Source organism: Manacus candei, unplaced genomic scaffold, assembly GCF_025592945.1.
Source record: "Manacus candei isolate 608988 ecotype Guabito, Panama unplaced genomic scaffold, ASM2559294v1 h1tg000049l, whole genome shotgun sequence".
Taxonomy (NCBI): domain Eukaryota; kingdom Metazoa; phylum Chordata; class Aves; order Passeriformes; family Pipridae; genus Manacus; species Manacus candei.
The window spans coordinates 20,433,172-20,457,003 of record NW_026138097.1 but is presented as its reverse complement, the minus strand read 5'-3'; the positions used below and the strand labels follow the sequence as shown (position 1 = coordinate 20,457,003).

General features: G+C 38.9%; 1 protein-coding gene across 1 annotated transcript in view; it reads left to right on the top strand.

Moving 5' to 3' along the window:
- LOC127476455 (cadherin-6) overlaps nt 1–23,832 on the top strand; it is a 110,332-nt gene that overhangs the window by 43,186 nt on the left and 43,314 nt on the right. The window contains exon 2 of the mRNA XM_051799394.1: nt 7,838–8,193. Coding sequence (XP_051655354.1) covers nt 7,963–8,193 — 231 coding nt within the window. The 5' untranslated portion in view covers nt 7,838–7,962. The remainder of the gene's footprint in view (nt 1–7,837; nt 8,194–23,832) is intronic.

Sequence of the window (23,832 nt, the reverse complement as noted above, 5' to 3'; positions counted from 1 at the left end):
TATTATCTGAGTAGGAAGGCTAGGCTCCTTTTCAGACATTAATTTCTTTTTGATGACACTCTTGCTTTGAAGATCCTGCTAGTTCCCTATTCTTAAATAAATAAATAGGGTTAGGGAAAACCCCAATTTTATAAAAGAAACTGCAAGTTACGTCTGAGAACAACAGTAACCTGCACAATAGGATGATAGTATTACAGACTTCCATTGAGTACTGCAACAAGGAATAAAGTTTCCCTGCAGCATTTTCATGGCTTCAAACTTACTTTGTGTACTGCTGAAAACTCTTTGGCTATGGTTCCATGCACATCTGCTGCTCTCTGCCATTAAGATATTGATTAGGAATAAAAGACCCATATACCAGATATGCACAGCAGTAGGAGCATTACTGATTTGTTCTCCTGTTAAATATAGTTGATTGCTTGACTATTATAGTCTTCTCTCCATCAGGGAACAACTTAGTATAATTTACAGTATTAGTTTGTATTACCTGTTAGTCACATACCTGTCCCCTGCTTTAGATTAGAATGCAGCATTATCAGGGGAACATTGAAATACTGTGGAGGCCTGTCCCCACATCACCTGCAAAAGGCGAAAGAAGCTAGAAACCTTTCCCAGGACCAGCTCCTGCTTCCTGTTAGTGCCACACAGAGGTAGCTCACAAAGAGGGCAGGGTCAGCTGGAGCTGTGTCTGTCCTTCCCATTCCATATCACTGCTTGCAGAGGTGACCAGCCTGTGATACCTACATAAAGTTGTTGCTCTTGCAGCAGTTATTGTTCTCGCCTTCACATCCAGGGAATGTCAGATCCTTTTCTGGGTTCTCCAGCTACAGTGTCCACACACCCTCCAGCATACACCAACATCCAGTCAGTAGGTTGCAGCTAAGGTACACGTGGTGCTTAAAGCACAGATGTCTTGGACTTCCCTCAGAGAGGAAGAATAATAACCTTGTGATTAAAATACTGCTATAATCCTCAGGAATATAAATCCAGGTTCCAGCCCTGCCACAGAAACATCATTCAGTGCAGCCATGGAGTGGAAACAAGATTTCCTTCCCTCTGTCTTGTGTGTTGAAACTGTTTATGCACAGTGGATAAAAGTGCAGTGTGGCTAACTACAGAGGCTGAGAGTGGGCATCTCTGAAACAAGATGATACTAAGGCTCTTTTCAAATGTCAGGTGGGAAAAAAAATCAAAATATCTGAGAACAGACAAACAACATCATCAGTTCACTCACCAGCTGCTGAATAAAGTCATACAGTCATCTTTTGCCACAGCCATTCATGAATCAAAGCAGGAGATACACTGCTGACTTGTCCTCTTTTGTCAGTGTGTGCTTTTGTGAGGGCTGCTGCTTGTGAGCATTGAGGTCCACTAGGATTAAATCAGTTGCTTTGTGCAAAACCACCATGTTAATAGTTCCAGTGCAGGATGGAGGTAGTAGTTATCTTAGCATTTCTGCTGCATTTAGTTATTTTTATAGTTCTGGACCTTTTTTTCCTGCTGGGAGAATTGAATAAAAAAATGACTTTGAAAGACACTATAATCAACTGCTGCTGGCTGCAATTACATTGTGTACTTGATGTCTTCATAAAGTACCTCTAGTTTAAACCCACAAATCTTTCAGTCTGAATTCTCTCTTGGCTCTGTTCTGTTTTGTTATTTCAGAGGTGTATTTACAGGAATGATCACTAGAGTATATGGGTTTATATAACAAAGATATAAAAAAGTGATCAGAAGATTAAAATTTCATCAGCTGTCTTTACACTGGAAAAATGACATTTTGTTCCATTTATGGCTGATATTTACAAGGGAAAACCTCATGGACAATAAAGAAAAAAAAGCATTTGGGTTTCAGTGCTGTAAAAGCTTATTCATACTTGAGAAAATTATTAGATGAAGACTTTCAAATTTGAATGGTCATAAGAGAGACATAATTGTAAAAGAAGCTCAAACTCGACAACTGCTTTTTAAGTCCAAGTCAATTATGGGCAAGTCTGCAGTGTTACAGCTTATGAAACTTAGCTATTACTGAAAATATAATGAAATTCTTTCCTATATATGAAAATGTACTAATATATAATATATTAAAATATATTAAAATATATGAATATGACACTGAAAATAAGTGAATACGATAAATTGGAAGCTTCTAATTTTTGAAGTTAGCTGGAATACTTGCTTTTCTTTGTACAACTAATGCCACTTTAACCTTTCCTCCTCCATGGTGAGAAAGCAATTTTTCTGCAGACTTTCCTTAAAGCTTTAATCATTTCTTTGCAGTCTTGCCTGTGGGCTAGCAGAATCACATACTTCACACTAGAGAGGACGGCCTCAAGGACAGCCTATGGTCCTGGCTCCTTTGGGTCATTGAAATTCTCTTAGGGACTTGGACATTGCTCCTTAGGTTTGGTTTTGCAATAAGGAGGGGGAAAGGCTGTCACACCTGACACAGTAAACACAGGAGTCACTGTTAAGCCATTTTCCTCCTCCCCCATTAAGGCTTTGCCACGTTCCAGTCCTCAGGCTTTAACAATGTGATGTTGATATCTTCCCCTCTCTCAGGCTGGAAAGGTTTAACACTTGCACCTGATGTTTGCAGGCAGGGGAGAGTCCTTCCAGCAAGACTATGTGAGTACAGAGAGTTTCTTGCACTGCATGGTCTCGCTGGGGGACTAGAAACTGACTCTGCTGTACAGGGAAAGCCTGTGGTCCAGTTACTGTGGCTGGCAGTTGGCTCTGTAGAATTGTTTGGGATTTAAGCAAGGGCAGTTTGCCTGACAGACTCGATTGGTGCTGGCTGGGTAAGCATATAGCAAATGATGTCAGAATACTTTTAGTGTATCCCCCCGTCTTCTACAAAATTAAATATAAATTAAAGCTTCCAAGGCAGAGCCCCCTTTTTCTTTTAAAGGCCACTGCTGGTAAACACTTCATATAATGATGAAGCCAGGGACTAGTCTGCATCTTTCCAGGAACAGCCACAAATCAGACCTTCTTTGGGGTCAGTAAAGGCACATATACTTGTGCATTTGTAGTTTAATCTATTCATACTTTAATCTAGAATGAGAGAGTAGAGTCTGTTCTCTGTGTTTATGCATTTTTCTCCAAGAACCTAAGCAAATTTCATAAGGATTGATGTAGTTTAGTGTCACATAAATAAATAAATAAATAAGCCCCAAACCCTAAAACATTTCCCATGCTCATTTTCCTAAATTACTGTGCTAAAGCATCTATTAACTTTCACCTGCTCATTCAATCTCTATGTGAGAATAGCAGTACATTATCATTTCTTGAAAACACAATTAGTGTTCATTCCAGTGTACTAATGGATCTTAATCAAATGTGTGAAGCTTTGTATCCAACACTCAAACAATGAAACTGTACCTAGCTGACTAGGGAATAAAGGATCTATTATACTGGCACTTCTGTTTGAATAAAGGTAATGCCAGAAACTTTAGAGACACCAATGGTTGTTAGCCTATTTAGAAGCTATTTAAAATCTAATAATCAGCAGCCCATAACATTGAAGATGTATAAATTCATACAGAAACGTAATTGAATGCATGGGTTCAGAAAAGAAATTATGCTCAAGTCCACAGTCTAAGATGCTTTTTAAAGCATATTCCTTTTGAGAGTCTATTGATGAAGTGAATACAATGGGGCCGAACAGAAAAGAATGAGGAAAAACTGTTTTCCCTCTCCTTGCTAATGCCTCTCATGGGGAAGGCTCTTTTCTAGTCTAGTTTATTTAACAACCAGCTGGGAGTGCTGAATAGAAGTGGAGGTGGAACCTCTTTGGGGTTCCTTATGCCAAAAATCTGTACCTGATGCCTGTCACTGTGCCAGAAAGACATCTCCAGAGCAGAGCTCCCAGATTTATAGGAGTGACTCCAATGGATGCATTTCCTCCTTGATATATAGCTGAAAGACTTAAGTATTTCTCTGGAAGGGTGTAAATTTGCACTGAATTCTCACATTAAGACATTACTTACATTAATGAAATCTTGGGGAAGAGGGTAAATAGAAAGGCTATAATTTTGAAGCTGATATTCATAGTGATTAAGCAATTCTCTGAGGTTTTGATCCTTCAAAGAGGAATGAACATAAACTTTAAATCTGCGACTTGTCACACTGAAGAAAGTTCTGTGGCTGCAAGTGACATTGCTTTTATGTTAACAATGATCATAGCTAAAGTTAGACTGCGATCATTTTTAAGCTTGGATGTGCAGATTTCTTAATTTCTCATAAAAAGCCTAGATTTGCTATATATTTGAGATGACAGAGCTAAGCCAGTTGTCTGAGGCTGTTGTACACTAAAATTGTTTTTCACTCTTGACAGTTGGTTAACACAGCAAGTTCCCCAACCAGCTGACCAGCTGAAGGTTGAGAGAAATGCCATGTTTAAAGTGCTTTTTTTTACTTGTCTTTGTGCAATGTGAAGAAAAAAAATTTTAGCCCCCATCCCAAGGTCCCATCAGTTATATTTGCCCATCTGCATTTAAAGAAAATAAAATATCCCTGGTGAATGACTTGTTTTCAGAATAAAGAAAGGAGATTGCACAAGAGAAACTATTACATTGCAGAGATCTCTCTGGAGCATGAGATGTTGCGACTGGAGCACAAAATGGCATTTAAGAGCCATAAGAGCTCACTCTACTAACAGTTCAGCTCAGAGTATAGTGCTCCTATCCTTTTTATTCACTCAGCTGAATTTATCACTATGACCCATAAAACAGTTATCAGCACCTACAGGGCAGAGACACCCTGGATTCAGCTGGTACTTACCCCAGTTGCATGCTTAAGCCGAGATCTGTAAAGGTGTGTCTCCTCTCTTGCCACTCACAGGGAACCTGCCGGGGCTTAGCTGCTCTGCTACATCATGAAGACTATGCAGTCAAGAAGGACATTATGGGATCATGCCCTTATTTCAGCATTTTGGACACATCTCTGCAGGGGAGAGTAAAAGGCTGTATTTCACAGCTATGATATCATTCTTGTAAGCTATATTTCAGCATGAGCCACTATAAAACCTTTCCCATGACATCAGAGCTGTGAAATATAGCTGACTTCAAGTGCAGAAAATTCCCCTGCAGGAATAATTGTTTCCTGGCAATTGGCATTTGAAGGACTGATCCTTTAAAAGGCTGGCACAAATCCTGTCTAGGTAATGCTGCTCCAGGCAGCACTTCTCAGGAAATGTTATGTGCAGGAGTGGAGGTATGGAACCCCACCATGGGATTTGGCCATAGGGGTAATGGAATGAGCACTGGGGGAGTCTGTCAGGTGAGGATTTTCACTCCTTATGCCTCAGCAGTCCATGCAGACTTCACTAATAGCAAAATAATAGGTTTGCTCGTATGCTGTGCTCCCTGCCTCAGACTCTGCCTCCCCAGTAAGGCAAGTCGCATGTGCACCACCAGAGCTACCATCTAATCCGTCTTTTCACATCTGCCCTCCAACACAGATCACCCTGATGATACATGCATGCTGATACATGGCAGCTCACCAAGTCTGCCACTGCTCAGGGCACTACTTAACTCACCTGGGCAGGCCCCAACCTCCCTGCAAAGCAACTTGGCAAGAAAATGGAAATCAAAAATATTGTGTGAGACACATTTTCTTCTTTCATATCACATGAAGGAAAATGTCGATCAGAATACAGTCCACTCAGAGCCAAGGTTTGAGTGGATTTTGGCAGAGTTGTAAAGGACAAGATCCTGTGCAGGTCAGAAGGGTACAGGAGGAGGATAAGAGAGATTATAGACAAAGAGAGAGTCAAGGCCACCTCAACTCTCCCTACACTGGTGCCTGAATCTGCTGCCCATGTCCCCCTCCAGCAACCTGCACACTGGTTTGGCACTGCTCCATCAATTGCACTGAAGGCAATTGTTGACTACATTGTAAAGCTTAGTCATGCTGGCTTTTTCTGTTCATCCTCTGGGAAGGTCTTGTACTGGTCAGCAGCTCTGTTCTTGCTGTTCTGTGTGTACATGTTTTTGTGAATGTGTGTGTACACTCGTGTCGTGTCTCTCTCACAACACTCAAAGGTGTATGTGGACACAGCTCCCATGGCCTTCAGGACAGAGTTGTTTTTACCCACAGAAAGCCCACTGGCTCACAAGATCTGACTAGAAACTTTCCCTTTTCTCCGGAGGAAAGTAAACTTCTTCAGAATTAATTGTGCCTTTTCCATTTTCCTCTTAATGCTGAAAAACTGACTCCTTCTCACCCAGAAGTTACCCCTTAACCTCTTTTACCTTGTGAAGCAGTAAAGCAATATTGTTTGAACAGTCCTGTTCTATTATCTACTATTCATATAAAAGCTAAGTGGTATTTCCTTATAGAAAATTATTTACTAACAGGAACTGTAAGAGACTTGAGGTTATTTTATACAATTTATTACTAACAACAACAACCACCAGAAGAGCAGCTAACTGGAGGCATTGTAGGTGTTTTAACTCTGTCAGCGTAGCTCAAAGGCTAAATTCTGTCTAATGTACACCTTTAAAAAAACCAAACATGTAGGGGGAAAAATGGTCTTTGATATAGAATATGATCCAAGTAGTGTTGCGTTAAATGCTTAAAAAATCAAACAAAAATTGTCTTTGCAATTTGGTATAGTCAGATTATCATTCCACAGTCTTTTTTTACAAATATTGAGAGATGCTGTACTGAATTTTGAGCTGGTTTCAGGATGATTTATGGGTTTTGGTGAGAATACTGAATAAAACCCAAAATTTTTCAAAGAGCATCAATGAAAAAAGAAATGAAAATAATCAAATGATCCTTCTCTCGGAGTATGGATCTGTTTGGACTAAAAATTTATCAGTGTGTTTATGACAAAAATGTATGTTATGGAATGTTTCTGTCAACTAATTATAAAATGTTCCACAGCTGATAGTTAGGCATTTTGCATGACTGGTTATCTGAGACACGTAGTCTGATTCCTCTTGAATAGAAGGTTCCAGCTTTTTAAAAATAGAAGAACTGTCCACAGTATACTAGGGTACTCTATGTATAGCTTTTTGCATGTTGAAAATTATGAGGTCTTAAGAGATAATTTTGTAATTATTTTGTAGGTGCACAGGTATCTACCACTAATAGTAGGAAGCAGTAGCTAGTAAAAACCCACAGGTAGCAATGATCAGCTGGGGTTTTTTTGTATTTTTGGAAGTTATTAGTGAAAACATTTACATATATGACTAGGTATTTAAAGATCCAAAACTCGGTGCAATACTCTGGCAGTAGATATTGAGAAAAGCAAAGTGTCCATTTCCTATGCAGTAACAAACAGGTCTAGTATGTGTGAGATACTGACAAATATGCTCATTTTTTTCATCAACCTGTTTAGCTGGCCCTTTGTAAATGAAATCAAAGGTAAAATGCCCTAAATATGAGGGAAAAATCCTTGCATTATCGAAGTCCAGTCTCTTCAGCCCATAACTATAGCAACATAATGCCTCCTGGGAAGACAGTGTACACTTTTGCTAGCATTTCTTTGATGTTATAAGGTAACCTGATCAAGATCCCCAATCAAAAAGTTATCAGTTACATCCCAAAGCTCAGGCAGTAAAAAGAAAAATACCTGATTTGCCTTTGTTGACAAAGGGAAGCAAAAGGAGGTAATGGGCACCCCCCCAACATACCCTATATCCAAACATCATGACTCCTTCCTCCTACTCAATTTAGAGTCGCTCAGATTATTTGAAGGACCATTTGCAATATTTTGAATCAGAAACAGCCCAGCTTTTTGGCAATCACTATTACTCATCTGTTTGCAGTCATGACAGTTAAGTACCTTTGGAAATGCTAAAAAAGTTGTTATTTTTCTTTTCAGAGCTCCTTTGAGACTGCAAAGACTATTTAAAGAAGGAAGACGGCATGACATTGGATTCAGTGCAGTAAAGTAGGTTAGTTTGAGAACAAGACAAAAAGTCATTATTAAGACTTCCTTGTGTTGCCATGATGAGAACTTACCATTGCTTCTGGCTGCTGTTTTGGGCTAGTCAGCCCCACCAAAGCTTCTTAACTCCGTTATCCAAAAGGACTAGTGGCTTTCCAGAAAAGGAAAAGGTTTTGGTATTATCTGGAAACAGCAGGCAAGACCTCCATCGTTCCAAAAGGAGCTGGATGTGGAATCAGTTCTTTTTATTGGAGGAATACACAGGAACTGACTACCAGTATGTTGGCAAGGTAAGCTTCTTTCATATGCATCTAAGATTTGATTTTAGAAATGTTGGAAAACCAGCAATAACAAGGAGGTAAGAACAAAGCCTGCTACAAGTTTTAGTTCTCTTTCCTGTGTGCCCAGCTTCTGCTGGTTACCTTTCAGCAGAAAGGTTAGTATGCTTCATCTTCAAATTGTAATCAACAAGAAGACGTTCCTCATTTAACCAGGAAGTTTCATGGCAAATCATTCACAATTCTGGTTAAAGATCTTCCTTTTTATTTTTTTGTCTGGAAGTAATGCACCTTAATTATAGGCCAGATTTTTAGCTTTAAAATGTAATATGTATTTTCCCTCATGCTCGATAAAAATGAGGAGAGGTTTTGGTCTAAGTTAGGATTCACAGTACCCACATTTTTGGTGAGGATTTTCTCTACCCAGCAAAGGCGATTTGTTTCTCTTTTTATTCCACACTGCACACAACAGTGCTGCAGCCATTTTCTGGTGAGGTTTCGTGGTTTCACTAAGGACTCTGTGACATGACCTTCATACCACAAGCTATGCTATTGCAAACCACGGTTGAAGCACACTGTGTGTATACACTACGAAGCAACAGGCAGCTGAAAATTTCTGATCTCAAAGCATGCTGACAGTTAGAACAGGGTCTGTAAAACATTATTTAAAAAAGAAAAATCACAGCTTAATGCTGAGAATGTCCACCTCCCTGAGCAGTAGACCCCGTGTAGGTAAGAACCTTTATCTGAACTTCAGAGCTAGTGCACCTGTGGTAGGAGTCTAGAGAGAGTCTGTACTGCCGAAGGTGCCATACTCTATAGGAATCTGTCTTGCAAAATGCAGAAATTATGCTACTGATGATGACATTCAGGCAGAAACAATACAGCTTGGTTTTCCAAACTAAAATGGAGTTGTGTCTGATCTAGTTTGATCTCTCAAGCCTCTTAGCAAAGGCTGCAGATCACAGTGGTTTGACATTTTATCTCCCTCTGCAAGTTTCTGAGCATTCCCATGAGAGATGGTGGCTGCTTTTCTTGCCTGCCAGTCAGCTGTCAGTCAAAGTTGGATGCCATACTCCTTTCCTCCTAAATGGCTGCAAGGCATGATTCAAATGAATTGCTACTCAGCTAGTGTAATATTCATAGAGCTCCAACCAGGATAATCAGCATTCATGAAGGGTACCATTGAGCCCAATCTACAGGAAAAGGCCAAAGGCAGAGAGTCCTCAGAGAGGGGAAGTAGAGAAGGAAGATAAGAGGGTAAGAAAAAAAGCCAGAAGAGAGTAAGAGGAAAGAACTAGAAAGACAGAGGTGTAAAGAATGGAGACTTTACAAAGAGGAATCAAGATGGAAAGGAGGGGAAAATGACATGAAATGACAGGTAGGGAATAGGAGAAAAAGTTTACCCAAAAAGAGCAAAAACAAAACCAGAAGATGAGGCAGCAAAGGGGAAAAAAACCCCAACAGGTAAGAAACCTTGAGTAAAGGAGAAAGGAAAACCAATGGAAAGACAGCAGTTCTCCACACACTCTCCTGTTTAGTAGTCTACTGAGGGGATGGTCAGGGTAATGGGGATCTCTTTCTCCAAAGATAAAGCATGTGGTCCTTGGCCAAGTCCTGCAGTCTGTCATTTTCACTGTCAATTCTGACATTAAAGCCTGCTCAGCTCCCATTCTCTCCACTGCAGAATTAGAGTAGAGCTATTGACTTAAGGGGGACTGATGAAGGGGTGAATATTCCTACAGGATGATTTTACTGAGAGACAGTTTGAAAATGGTCTACCTGGACCAGAAAGCCAAGAAAGTTTGAACAGGAAAAAAATGTAGATCTTATTTTTTTAAAGTTGTTCTTCCACCTCTTTGTACTTAAATACACTTACTGTTTCAAAGCATAGAAACAACACATAATGTATAAATGTCATTGATTCTGTGTTCCTCAGCTATTCACATGTGGCCTTTCACACATCTTTCAAATGCCAGAACTGCTTGCACCCTTCTAATCGAACAATTAGCCACAAGGCATGGAAAAACAGCCATTTATTTTTAAAGTTGGGTATTGGTGTGAGGATAAATGATAGAAACAGCTAAATTTCTCCAAATTGAGGTAACCAGGCAATTTAACTGAGCAATTAAACTTGATTGGTGTGGGCAAATGAGGATAATGAACATTTTTATGAAGCTTTTTTTTTTCAGAGGGCTAAATGTTAACCTTAAATATGGATTTAAAAATAGTAGGAATGTAAAGAAGAAATGTGAACATCAAAATCTCTTAAAACAACAACAATATATATATGTAAAGGGGACTTGTGCTTATGTCTTACTATGTAAGCAGTCAGACCTCGATCTTCTGGGCTATTTTGTGTTTAGTGGTTAAAGCTGGTGGACATTAACATCATTAAAAAAAAAAAAAGATTCCATATAAGCTACAAAAACCATCTTTTTCTTGAGCTGGTTTTACTTTTGCCTTTTCATTTTTTTTAACATCTGTTTAGTCCAAACATCCACATAAAAATTTGAGATATAAGAAGTCTGTCGTGAAAGATTTTAACAAATGGCATTAATTCTATGAACTACCCAAATTACAGTTGTAAAATCCTGTAACTGGTTATACTACTGTTTTCATCACAGTAGTTAAAGAGAGAAGGGAAAGAACAGTGAGAGGGAATGCATTCGGGTTTGAGATAACAAAAAAGAAAGGTAATCGCTCTGAAGACAGAGCTCAAGGCAGTACTGAAGACAATGCTGAATCCAAGTCACAGACCAGGGCACTATTGTGCTCCGTACCCTGTATACTCTTTATCCATTGAACCCAAAGCTTTACATCTTTTAGGAGTTAATTACCCAAGCACATATAAAACAAACTAGCCCTTTTTTTGGTACCCATGGGTACTGTCAGCTGTTAAAAAGTGCTCCCCAGTTTTTTATGCTAGAGACTTTATTGTCAGCCCAAATACGCAGCTGTATCACACTGGACAAGGATACCTGGCTGCCAAAAAGAAGCTCACAGTGTTATAAATACAACTTGATTGTATGCTGTAGCTCTGACACCAGATCCATTGTTTTATTACCCATTCTTGTATTCCTGAATGTCATTCCTGTATTTTTGTGAAATAAACTCTTTTAAAAAGAATCAAAATTCATGCCTACAGTCACTGTAGCTTCAGACTTAACAATGAGGAACTTGAAGAAAAGTTCTAGACTGGAATTATTCATTGCACTGCTGAATAACTTGTGAACTACAGCTATGCATTGAAGTGTGACTGATGGGCACAGTGACATTTTAACCTGAAGATATCTTTTCTTCCGGTTCAGAAATTATGGCACTTGGCAGGGACTCAATCCTAAAATAAAATAAAAGAATTACATGGACATCAAAGTAGAGAAGTGTCTAGCTCTACTGCCTTGCCAAAATTTGCAGCATTTGAGTTGGGTTTTAAAAGTGATCTAGTTGTACCACTGGCTGCTTAGTACAATTTTATAGAGGTGGGGTGAATGCATCTTTAAATCACAGGTAAACAATGAAGTGGTAGTGCAGCTGTATATAGAAATATATGCTACATTCCCTAGAGATCTACAGATATTCCAGGGAAAAAAAGTGAAAAAATCTGCCCTGTTCTAAGATTATACTCAAAGGTATAGTTACTATTTGTACGCACTTGACAGCTTTTCATGGCTACATAAAATCCATGAACTGGCATCCACCATTGAGGTTAGAGTACAAATCTAGAAATCATTGTTATATAAAGGGACAGGATGCCACTTTCTTTAGGACTGAGGAAAGATCTGAACAAGTCTTAAATCTTGAATCCATTAATCCAGAAACAGCTTCTGGCATCCTGCAATGGAAAGGACCAGCTTGCTTTCCTGGTAACAACAGGCACAACTGTGGAACAGTTTTGTAACACTCTCTCTGTCTGGCACTAAGAGGAAACTTTCAGACATACTTTTCATTTTTGCTGTGTCTTATTGATGTTCATATAGTTCAAGCATAATGCTCGCCTGGAAGCTATCTGATGTTACTACCTGTACAACCCATCATAAACAATGAACCTCTGCTGACAACTCCATTTTTCAAGGAAGATAAAGTCAAAGTCCTGCTGGTATGTGGCTTGGCAAAGCAAAAAGGATACTGTGTTACTGTAGGCAAACCCAGAATCCTTTTGTTTTGTGTTGAAAGAGCTACTGTTAAATTCCCCTCCATCAAGAATTGTTTAAGGTACTGTTGATCCTGCTTTGGAGGAGAAGGATCAACTAAATGTTATAACAGTATAGTTTCAGTACTGTTTCTCTGTCTTTTGTCTGATTTTACTTCTGGATACAATTATTCTGAAGGCAAGCAGAGCAGCGTATTTCACCAGAAGCAAATCAAACAAAAGACAGAATCTCTCCAAGCCATTGCAAGTAAAGGGAGTAAGCAACGTATTTAGTTAAAAATATCTGGCTGTGAGCACACACAATGGGCTATTTAAGCAAAGAAATTAATTGTCATGTAATACAGTCCATGTAATACAGTCTGTGCCTTTTCAGTACGTGAGGTAGTAATGGGTCACATTACTCCAGCGGTTAAAAGGTATCATATCTTAATTGGATGGCATGATAACTATCAAGAAAAATCTTCACTTTCTCTCAGATCTTTAGTATGCTAGTATTCTGTTCTTACCTTCAAAATTTTTGTTCCCCCAAAAAAGCAAGATGTGAAAAGTCAAACCAAAATGACTCCCTGTCTGCACTTTTAACATTCTTTATGTAGTTCAGCTGGGAAACACTTGCTCAGTATTTGTTTTTGTTGCCTTGCAGCTCGCACTATATGTGCCTGATGCCATCAGTTTCCTGTTCCAAATACAGTGATTATTTGTTACCTTTATGAGACCTAAAGTTAAAAGTTACCCTTGTAACATCTATTTATTCAGGGAGCATACTCAAAACAGTTTTCAGTTTGGTTTTGATGCTCAGAATATCCTGTCTCATGGTCTAGATTCTGCATTCTGTATTGAGAACTGGCAGCCCAAGAGCCAATCTCAGAACGACCTCTCCGTCCTGAACAATTCCTGGGCTTGCAGTGGCTCACAGCAAAACTGCAGTCAGCTATCAGTCAGCCCTATGTTGCATAGGTCAATCTGAGCTTCTCTGTGGCTTGCAGCACTGCCCACAGTGTACGTAAAACTCTGGGCTACATCCCTGTCTCTGGCAAGTCCTCAACGGTCTTTTTCCACAGCTAAAGATGCACATGAAATCTGAGTTTACATTGTGCCTCTCAGAGGACCACCACACCCTTTACTACACAGAAGGATGAAGACTTAAGTTTTACACCTTTCCGGATTTGAGCTCCCTCGAGCACTTCATCTCTACGAGAGTGCTGTGGTCCCTGGGGAGCACTAATTGCCATCTGCACCACTCTGGGGGGGAACTTCCCTCTTAGCAGGACACAGGGATTTTGTGGGCCATTTGTGGCACTCCTACTCATGCTACTGACCAGAAAGTCACAGGGTCCTTTATGGGTAACAATATGAGTTAATTACAGTGATATGTTTAACTCTGTGGTAAAAGAAGCATTAAGACCAACCTTTTACACATGAGAAAACTGATGTATAGGGAGGTTAAATGACCTTCTGCACAGCTAAAAGTCAGAAATTTCAAAACTGAGATGGAAAAAAAAAATCAGAGTTCTTCTTCCCTTCCCTTACCCCCCCCTCAGCTTATATGATTAGATCACTTGCCTCCCACTTCAGTAGGCTGAATACTTGTCATTCTCTTAAAAGGTAGAACAAATGCTGTGGTGCATCTGCACTTCCTTTGTTCCTCATCCATCAGTCATATTTTATGTTCCACCACTTGACTTTCCCAAGTACCCTTCATTTCTGTATTGAATTGCACACACATACACACACTTGTCTTATATTCCTCTTTGAAAGATTTACTGGCACTGATAGAAGTTCTCTGTACTGTCGGTCTCTGCGGAATAGAGATAACTCTGTAATGAGGGACAGTTGGGAGGTTAGAGGCCCAGGACAACAATCCAAAAACAGCTTGCAGATTTTAAACCATCATATGGAAGCTAAGAAAGGAGATAATGAGCAATGGGTGGAGTGGGCAAGGATGTTTTTCAGAAAATGACAAGGCAGGAAATATAGCACGGTTAATGTTTACGATCACCATAACTGTGAATCTACTTGGCATCATCCTTGTATCCAGATATATTATACAATATAAGAGCCTTACAACCATCTGTTTCAAACATACCACATTATCTACATAAAGGCACATGGTAGTACTTACAGTGTAACGATACCTAACCTCCTCCTCTTCTTCCCATTCCACCTAGAGAAGCAAGCAAATCCTGCGACCCTCAAAGCAATATTTCTGTTAATTCTTATTTTTCATTTCTGTGTCCCAAATGAAATAATTTTGTTTTCCACAGCTAGTGACCCACTCATACCAGTCCTTACATTTTGGGTCATATCTTTTCACATATTATCCTGTTCTACTCTTTTTAGCAATCTGCATATCATCCTGAATTTTGTGCCCCTAGGCTTCTAGATATAGAAAAACTGCTGAACATATTAATCTTCCTCTCCAAGGAGACAGTGTATGTAAAGTTCATGCTTTATTATGAGTTACTTTTTGGAGCTGCAATTACTATTTTCTTATTTGTTTGTATGGAACATAGTTCTCACTATGAAGCTGCAACATCATGAGTATAGATCTTGAAGGCTGCCAACAGCTAAAAAAAAAAATCCCTCTTTCCAGCCTAAGACAACCATTGTTACTCCACCATTTTTTGTTTACAGTTTACTTATTGAAAATAGTAAACCATAAAGCTTAAAGAAATATCTTTATTAAATTAAACATATTGTTGGTGACTCCCTTTTCTTTTGCTGCCATTTCCCTCACTGGTGAATATAGGTTCACAGTGGGGCAGCAGCGGATTGGGAGCTGTGGCCAGCCAGTGTAACATTTCAAAACACAAACTGAAAATGTGTTGTGATGTGAACACCTATTGTTGATCCATATGCGCTAATGCAGACTGTGGCTTGCTTTCACCATTAATGGAGTGAAACAAACCTCAGCATGCACTTGCAAGTACTTCAGGATTCAGTGAAGCTTGTAGTTATCATGAAAGTCTGAGATGGCAGATGAAGGAAAGGGAAGAATTGCCCTCGGGAAGGAAAGGAGAAGGAAAAAGTATCAATCCTTTCTCTCTTTTCTTCTAATTTAAAAAAAAAACAACAAAAAAAAAAAAAAAAAGAAAAACGAAGGTTGTAAAGAAATAAAATACTGAGTGAGCTGGGAGTTAACAACTTAAAGGAGAAGGGGGAAACAGATCAGCCAATGTTTGTGTTAGAACTATCATTCCCACTGTTTTCTTTACAGAGTTGTTTATTTGGAATCATATCGTTTAATGAAGACTGCAGTCCTTCTATCCCCAACTTGCATATGCCATGTGGTACAGGGCAGGGCTCCTGGAGAGCTCAGCTGAAATGGCTTCTCTGCATAGGACTATTGTCTCTATGGCACTATTTCTTACTCTGTCTTTTTGGGAAACATCAAGTGATATTTTACCATGACATGCCTGTTGGAACAAAGATGATTTTAATGTCCTGCACAGGCTTACATAATGATCATTCAGTCATCTTTAGAATGTTTGTCATCTTTGCCCATTCTGTTATCTGCATGTTGGAAGGCAACATCGTGTTCATTCAAGTAATTTGTATAACTTACATGTTTAGCATCATGTTGTCATTAATGGAAGGTCAAGTTCTTCCTAAAAGACAACCAAACAACATAACTGTGCTTTTGGCTCTATGTCATACTTCTTCCTACCTACTTACAATCAAGCTGATCAGGACACTGGCAGAGGATTTAAAGGGCATGCAAACAGAGGTGTCAGAGCATTCATTCACAGTTCCTTTCCACTTCATGTAGTTTTACACATTTCAGGTCAGTTGCTTAAAGCACAGTTAACGCTGCTTACAGCTGCTAAAATTACTCACACAATGTCCTGTACAGTGAGGGCATAGCAGCTGACAGGGGGGTTGTGGGCAAGGAGTTAATGCCTGTGGATGAAGACTCTTGCATGTATATTCATGATAATAGTAAACTGGTGTGAGCTTGAGCCTCATGCTACTTCTAGGTAACAAAGCCTGTCAGGATCTACGCCATTCACCTGATAAATACCTTATTTTACCTACAGAAGTATTTCATGTACCATTTCCTCAACAGTTTTTAGACTGATAGTATCATACCAATTATATGTGCTTCAAAATGCTTTTCTTTCATGAATACTAGATACTATATAACTGGGAGAGCATGAACACAAATATTCTCACTGAAAGAATTCCAGGTTCTCCACTCAGAATGAACATGCATGTAACAGCTATGTTGGATCTTGAACCTGAAGTCTGGGACTGAATATCACTCCTGCCAGATAGTATCAGAGAATATTTAAGGCTAGAAGAAACACCTAGAGGCTGCCTGGTCTAACCCCTTCCTCAAAGCAGGTCCAGTTAGAACGGGTTGCTCAGAACAGTATCTGGCCAAGTTTTTTGTATTTACAAGGACAGAGATTTCACAACTTCTTAGGGCACTTCTCTCAGTGCTTATCCATCTCTCCTTTCTTTTTCTTTTTTTTTTAATCTCCTAATAGCTAATCAGAATTTCCCTCATTGCAGCTTTTATCTATTGCCTCTCATCCTATCACTGCCTTCTCTAGCTCTACCTTCTCTACACCCTCCTGTAAGGTAACTGTAAACAACAGTAAACCTTCCCGTCTTACTTCTAAACAAAACCATTTCTCTCTTCTCTCCTTGTACATCACATTCTTCAGCTCCCTATACCCTCTTGGTAACCCTTCTTATGTTAATATCTTTCTTGTACAGAGGAAGGGCAAAACTAGATGCAGTACTCCAGCTGTATTTTCACAAACTTTGAATGGAGGAGAATGATAAATTCCCTCAAGCTAACAGGCTGTACTTTTGCTAAAGCAAACCACTTGGCTTTCTTCTCAGCAAGGACACATTGCTGATTCACATCCAGTTTATTGTTTACTGAAATGCCCAGATACTGCAGTGCAAAACTGTTTTCTCTCCAGCCTGTACTGCTGCAAGGGATTGTTCCAGCATAGGTGCAAGACTTTGTTTTTGCCTGTGCTGAACTTCATGATGTTTTCATCAGTACCTTTCTCCAGGTTGTCAAGATCCCTTCAAATAAGAGCTCTGTCTTCTCAATATTGAGAGTGCTTAACCCAACCAGACTCCATTTTTTTATGATTTGCAAACTGCTGAGGATGCATTCCATAATTCGAGTCATTAATAAAGACATCAAGCAACATTGACACCCAGTGTCAGCTCCTGAGGAACATCACTAGTAATGTGTCACTGATCAGTCTTCATGCCCCCCTTTGAACTTGGCTATCCAGAGAATTTTCCACCCTCCTTATAATTGGACATCTTTCCTGTCCATATCTCACTGATTTGTCTGTCAGGATACCATGGGCCAAAGGCCTTGTTAAAGTCATGCAGTATTCGCTGCACTCATCCACTGTGCCATCCATGTTGTCATGGAAGGCAATTAGGTTAGTGAAGCATGATTTTTCCACTATTAAATCCATGTTGGTTTTTCCAAATCACCTTTTTCTTCATGTACCTGAATATAGCTTCCAAGCAGATTTGCTTTATAACCCATGCTGGAACTGAGATATAGCTGTCCCGTCTCTAGTTCCCAGGTTCTTCTTCTTGCCCTTCTTTAGAATTGGTGTGACTTTACCTACTTTCAGAATGTAAGAACCTTCCCAAAGACTATGAATTGTCAGACAGTATAGGAAGAAACATTTCATCCCTGTCACTGTCTTTAGATGCATCCGATGTTTTCTTATGGAACCAAGTGTGTCCAATTTACCTAAAAGGCACCTGATTTATTGTTTTGTGTCTGCTGTGGATAATGCTTCACTTTACCAGAATTTTCTGCTAGGCTTAAGGCACTTTGGGGCCTGTGGGCAAATTGCAGTTCCATATCCCTAAGCAATTCTTCTTTTTTCATGACTAATGGGTCCAACATAACACATCCTCTGGTCAGCTGATCAATCACCATGGTGAAGAAGTTGTCTTAGGACATTCTGCAGAAACCTGGGTTGCTTGCACACAGACATATTGCCCTTCCAGCAAACATCAGAATGATTAAAGTCCCCCATGAGTATTATGACCTGCAGTCACAGGGTTTCCTCCATCTGTCTAAAGAAGGCTTCATCTACTTCATCTCTTTGAGCAGACAGTCTGTGGCAGAGGAGGTGTCTTGTATTGGCCTGTCCTGTTACCCACAAGATCTCAACTGATTTATCATCTGTTCCAAAGCAAAGCTCCATCTACATGAGCTAATGGTTTGCTAATCCACCTCCTTGCCTTCCTGACCTGACCTTTATAAAAGACCTGTCCTTCTGTTGCAGCATTCATGTCCCTTCACAGCCTCACTAATGCAGTTTGAGGAATACTTATTTGAAAGAAGAATCCACTCAATGCCAGACTTGGCTAAAGTTTACTATAAACATTTCCCTAGTTGGGCAGTCTTCCTCAAGAGAGTCCTGTTGAAAGTTAAATGTGTGGGCTTTTAGATTGCATCCGCTCTCTCACAAATCCTTGATTGTCTGTTTACGTGATGGAAAATTTTGTTTAGAAACAAAGTCTGGGAACACGAGAGAATGGAGATATTTTTCCTTTCCCCAGCTTCTGAATTGTAGAACTAGATGATAGGGGCATACAAATAGATTAAAGACTCAACTAAACCTGTGGATATGAATTAATTTTCTTTTTGTTTGAGTCTTCATTTAAATCTGAATGCTGGTTCTCATTTGTTTTAGTGTTTGTCTTTATCCTCCCTTCTCCATCCTTCTACTTTCCTCACTGACACACACACTTATATAGCATATAAAATTCATACACACATTTCAGTGTTTGATTGTCAGCATCAAGCACTCAGAATATCAAAGGGTCACCTTTGTCAGTAAGCAAAGGATGAGCATTTGCTTTCAAGCGCATCCATCAGGGGAGTAGTCAGAACCTGTTACTTGTCGAAGAAGCCTAATGTTTTATTCAACTATATCCCAGTAAAAACATTTCTGGCCAAGGGTTTTTTTGTTTTGTTTTGTTTTCTAGTTCATCTTTAAGATAGATTCTCCCCTACCCCCACAGGAGAATACAGGTTTTCCCTGACTTAGAAAGGTACATGCTCATATGCCTTAATTAAGGTGCTGTATTTGCTTACTATTTAATTGAGGCATTTTTGAAAGTTCAGTACTTCAAAGAAAACATTTTGTCAGTGATTAAATAGGTAATTCTGACCACTGATAAAGAGTAATCAACTGTCCCTGGGTAAATTCACAGAGAAATTAAAGACAAACATATAATACAGAATGATTCCACTAAGTATATGCCTCATGTAATTTTGAGACTAAGGCACATATACTAAACCAAATTATTAATTGTAGAAGTGCATGTTTGCTGAATGTACTGTTTTCTGAAAAAAAATGTTTTCTCCTAATCTCAGCAGAATACCTGTTGTCATCTTCTACAATGGGAGTTTCCTTTTTTAATTGACCAATTCAGTACAGGACAGAAGTCCCGTTATAGTCAGTTGAAGGATATCAGGATATTAAAATTAATTTCCCTCTGAATTGGAAAAAAGCTGTAAAGAAAGTTGATGCTCTTGAATTGTAGGCACAATTCTAATTGAAAAATGGGTGTTTAGGCATGCATCCCTTTAGGGACTCATTTTGTTCCCATTGAACATCATTACAAGTCAGTTACTTAATTTTCCTTAACCCCACATATGAAAGCACATATATTCATTTTCATGGATTTTTTAAGATACCTCAAAATGTTACTTTAGCTAATATAGCCAGCCCCAGAGTGCAGAAACTTCCTTATCTACCCCATCCAAACCTGTGGTGACAGGTTTTGGATAATAACAGGTTTTCAGCTCTTGGATAATAACAAAAACCTGAGAACAATTAGATCTTCTACCTTTGCAGCTACATTAAGAATAGACCATCCCCCAAATCTTTAAATGCAGCAGGCAGTGGCAAAGCCACAGTATTGCTAATCTTGATTCCAGTTAAGTGGTCCTCATTCCTTCCACAAACTGACACAGAACAAATTACACCCAAGGCTCTCAAATCATGTTATAATCACTACTTACAGAACTGGACATTATTAACAACCCACATTTTACTGCAGGGAGAATGTAGAAGCATCAAATAGTGATCTAAGATCAGACAGGAAGACTGTGACAAAGACAGTACAAAAACCTGCCAGTCCTGTATTTGCAGCTAAAAGCCTATCTTTCCCTTGCATATCTCATGTTTTTGTCAGAGATAATCTTAAAAGTGCTTCACTCCTTGTTTGTATTTTTTTCTGTATACCAAAAAAATCATCAGTGATGCCTCAAACTAAGTTTCCCATCTAGTCTTTTAGACTCACACTTGAATTCAATGACTGACTTTTCAGTTAAGGTGATAGATTTGCAGTGATGGGAAGTCTGTCTCCTAAACCAAAATGGTTTGTGTGGCTCCTTCAAGAATTCAAAGGCTTGAATTTTCATTCCTGATCACTAAAATGTATACACTAGTTAGGAAAATAATTTTTTAATCTATTCTAATCTTCTGCTCAGCTATTCATGTAAGAGAGGTTTTAGTACCTGAGCTAGGATGTGACAAGTGTGGTGTTGGCTAAGTCCTTTATGCTTTTTAGTAGGTGAATGCTAATGTCTCCACAAAAACAAATTCTCATGTCTACCAGGTACTGTTTCTACCACACAGTTTGAAAACACTGGCAAAAAGAAATGATGATCGGTGTGACAAAGAAATGCCAGATGCTTAAATAGATGCACCTAAAGCATAAAACAGGGGGTTTAAACTGCCTTGGCTTTCCCTCAGAGAAGAACTAGATCTCCATGCTTTTGTGAGGGTAATTGCAGAAGTCTGTACAATTCTCTATTGTTACCATCACTACTGTTTAGCTGGAGAGGGCTCTTTGATCTTTCAAAGGCATAATGAAACCCAACTGCTCTAAGTATAACTGGGAAAATTCAGTACACAGCCATGGATTTTTTTTTTAAGTGAGAGGTCAGTTATTACTCAGAGTCAGAATTGTTTTGAGCTCCTTAGAGTCTGAAAGGAAAACTGTCTTTCTTAGTGTTATACAGTAGTTCAAAGAAAAGCAAGAAGTTTGATAAAAGTACATGAAACTCAAGAACCCATATGTATAGAGATCAGACTTGACACCACAGTCTCTTGTGCCTTATAAATTAAAGACCTGTTTGTAAAGGCAAACTTTGTAAATTTCTGCTATAATTGGGCTTAGAGATAATAGGAAAAGGAACAAATAAAACTGCATTACTACAGGAGTGCTAAGCAGCACTCAGGAGAACATGAGGTACCTTTACCTAGTTTGCAGCTTTGCCAAATATCCATTAAGATCTGATAATAAGTTGCCCCTAGAGAGAAGAGCCATCAGAATAAAGTATCTAGCTATTTTGGTGTACTGCAGTGCAGGACAAAAGCTCTTGTGCCATTGTCCCTGTTTAATCACAGTGAAGAGCAGCAGCAGCTGGGGAACCAAAGAGGGAAAAGAGTTGAGAGGCCCGAGGCAATGTTGAAAGGATTGACACGTTCCAATTGATTTTTTGCAAAGCTGATTAGCTGTGGCTACATGTTTGCACTTCAGGTTAGAAACCCCATTTGTGATTTTGAAGGGTGTGTAATAACTGTGTGAGTCACCAGAGTATGGGTGTTTATTCTTAGCTTCATACATTTAAAGCAGGTTCTTTGGGCAGCCTATTCTATAAACCAAGGATCCCAACATCAGCCAAACTGTTGTCTCTGTCTATCTCAGGCCATGTGGCCTAACACATGGCCCTCACAAATTGAGAATAAAAGGAGCCTTCCAGCCTGCCTGGACCTTCCAGCCTGCATGAAGGGTGTGAGTCTGAGGTTCCACAGTGAGAGAACCAGTTGCCTCTTATCCCTGATCTAATGACAAACTCTTATTCCATTGTCCCTTATAGTTTATTTCTCAGTCTTTCTTTTTTCTCTTCAGCACTCTATATTCTTATTATAGTGCCTTTTCTATGTTCTGTTTGTTTGTTTTGAAATCAAATGCCACTCTTTTTTTTATATTCAGTTTGCCTTTTGAGTACTGGGTTGCTTCTGAATCTTGAAATATACTTAGTGCCTTTTGGTCCATTCATTTTCTGAAATTGTTCATCAGCACAAAACTGGTTTTAGCCTCTCTTAGTGTCATTCATTTACAGGGAACGGCTTGGCACTGCTACTTTTGAGAATGAATGAGTAAGTTCACTGACATTTTTATACTCTCAAGAAACAGAAAGATAGCATCACCCTGATGCTTTTCTCGATATTTTTTTGGTAATTTCTCTTTTAGTTCTTGATATCAGGACAATATTTTTTGTAGATCTTATTCCTGTTACTGAACACTTCTATCTGACATACAGCTTTTTCCCTGTTTGCAGTGGCTGCAAGTTAAGCTTTTTTTGTGTATGTGTAAAAGCCAGTACTTAGGTTAAAGGGGGCCCATAAAGAGTATTGTTATACACTGAGGTGGTTGTCTTAATAAAGCATTTAATGTATATTTTAATAGTTCAAGTATCGGATTCCTATATCTTTTATTAATTTTTTTATTATTTCAATATTTACTGAGTTTTTCTGCTAATTTGCCAGTTTGCATGTAACCATGGCTGATAGAGTTTTCTTAAATGAAGTATCTTGCAGATATTTTCTTTTTATAAAAACACAGCCTTTTATGTATTATTATATTAATGGAATTCCACAGCTGAATAAGCTAGGTATTAAAGTATTCCTGGTTTTGCTATACTAATTCTTAAGGACCAAGAAAGTAAGCATAGTCAGACAGACGTAGTATATTTTTCAATAACTCCAAAGAAACCAACACTGCAAAATGCAGAAATCTTCTGTAACCTCAGTAATTCTTCAGTGCTCTGTTTCATTATTTTTTACAGATTTAATATTTTGTTTCAGGGGTTGGACTCAACGACCTTAATGGGTCCCTTTCGACTCTGCATATTCTATGATTCTTGATTTCAGTCCTTAATCTTATTCTATATTGCTGATAAGAATATATTACAGTAAGAAAAGGGTGATGTTAGAAATGGAAGGAATAGAAACAGGAAAAAATGCAATGTTCATGACATAGGAGTTATTAAGAAAAGAATCTAATACACAATGCGTGAAGATAAAATGGAAGAAGAAGGAGCAGGAGAAGGAGAAAAAAACACCTGAGTATTTTGGTCAGGAAGAACTAGTTAGATAAAGCAATGAAAATGGCAAATATTTTCACTCATTTCTAACTCAGATAGGAAAATATTAACATTGTTGTTTTTAGACCTAAGTCCATTTGTACAGAAGGAAGGCCAGTTGAAATGCAGCAATTACAGAAAATCAGCTAGGAGCATTAGCCCTTCACATCGGCCTTTTCTTCACTGGCTCTTTTTGGAATCCACTTGACTTGAAAACAAGAGACTGAGGTTGTAAACAGAATTCCAGCTGAAGACTCAGAAGTGCCTATTTTGCAAGCAAAGACTGTAGCCTAGCAAGAAAGATAACAAGAGCATATGGAATTATTATCTA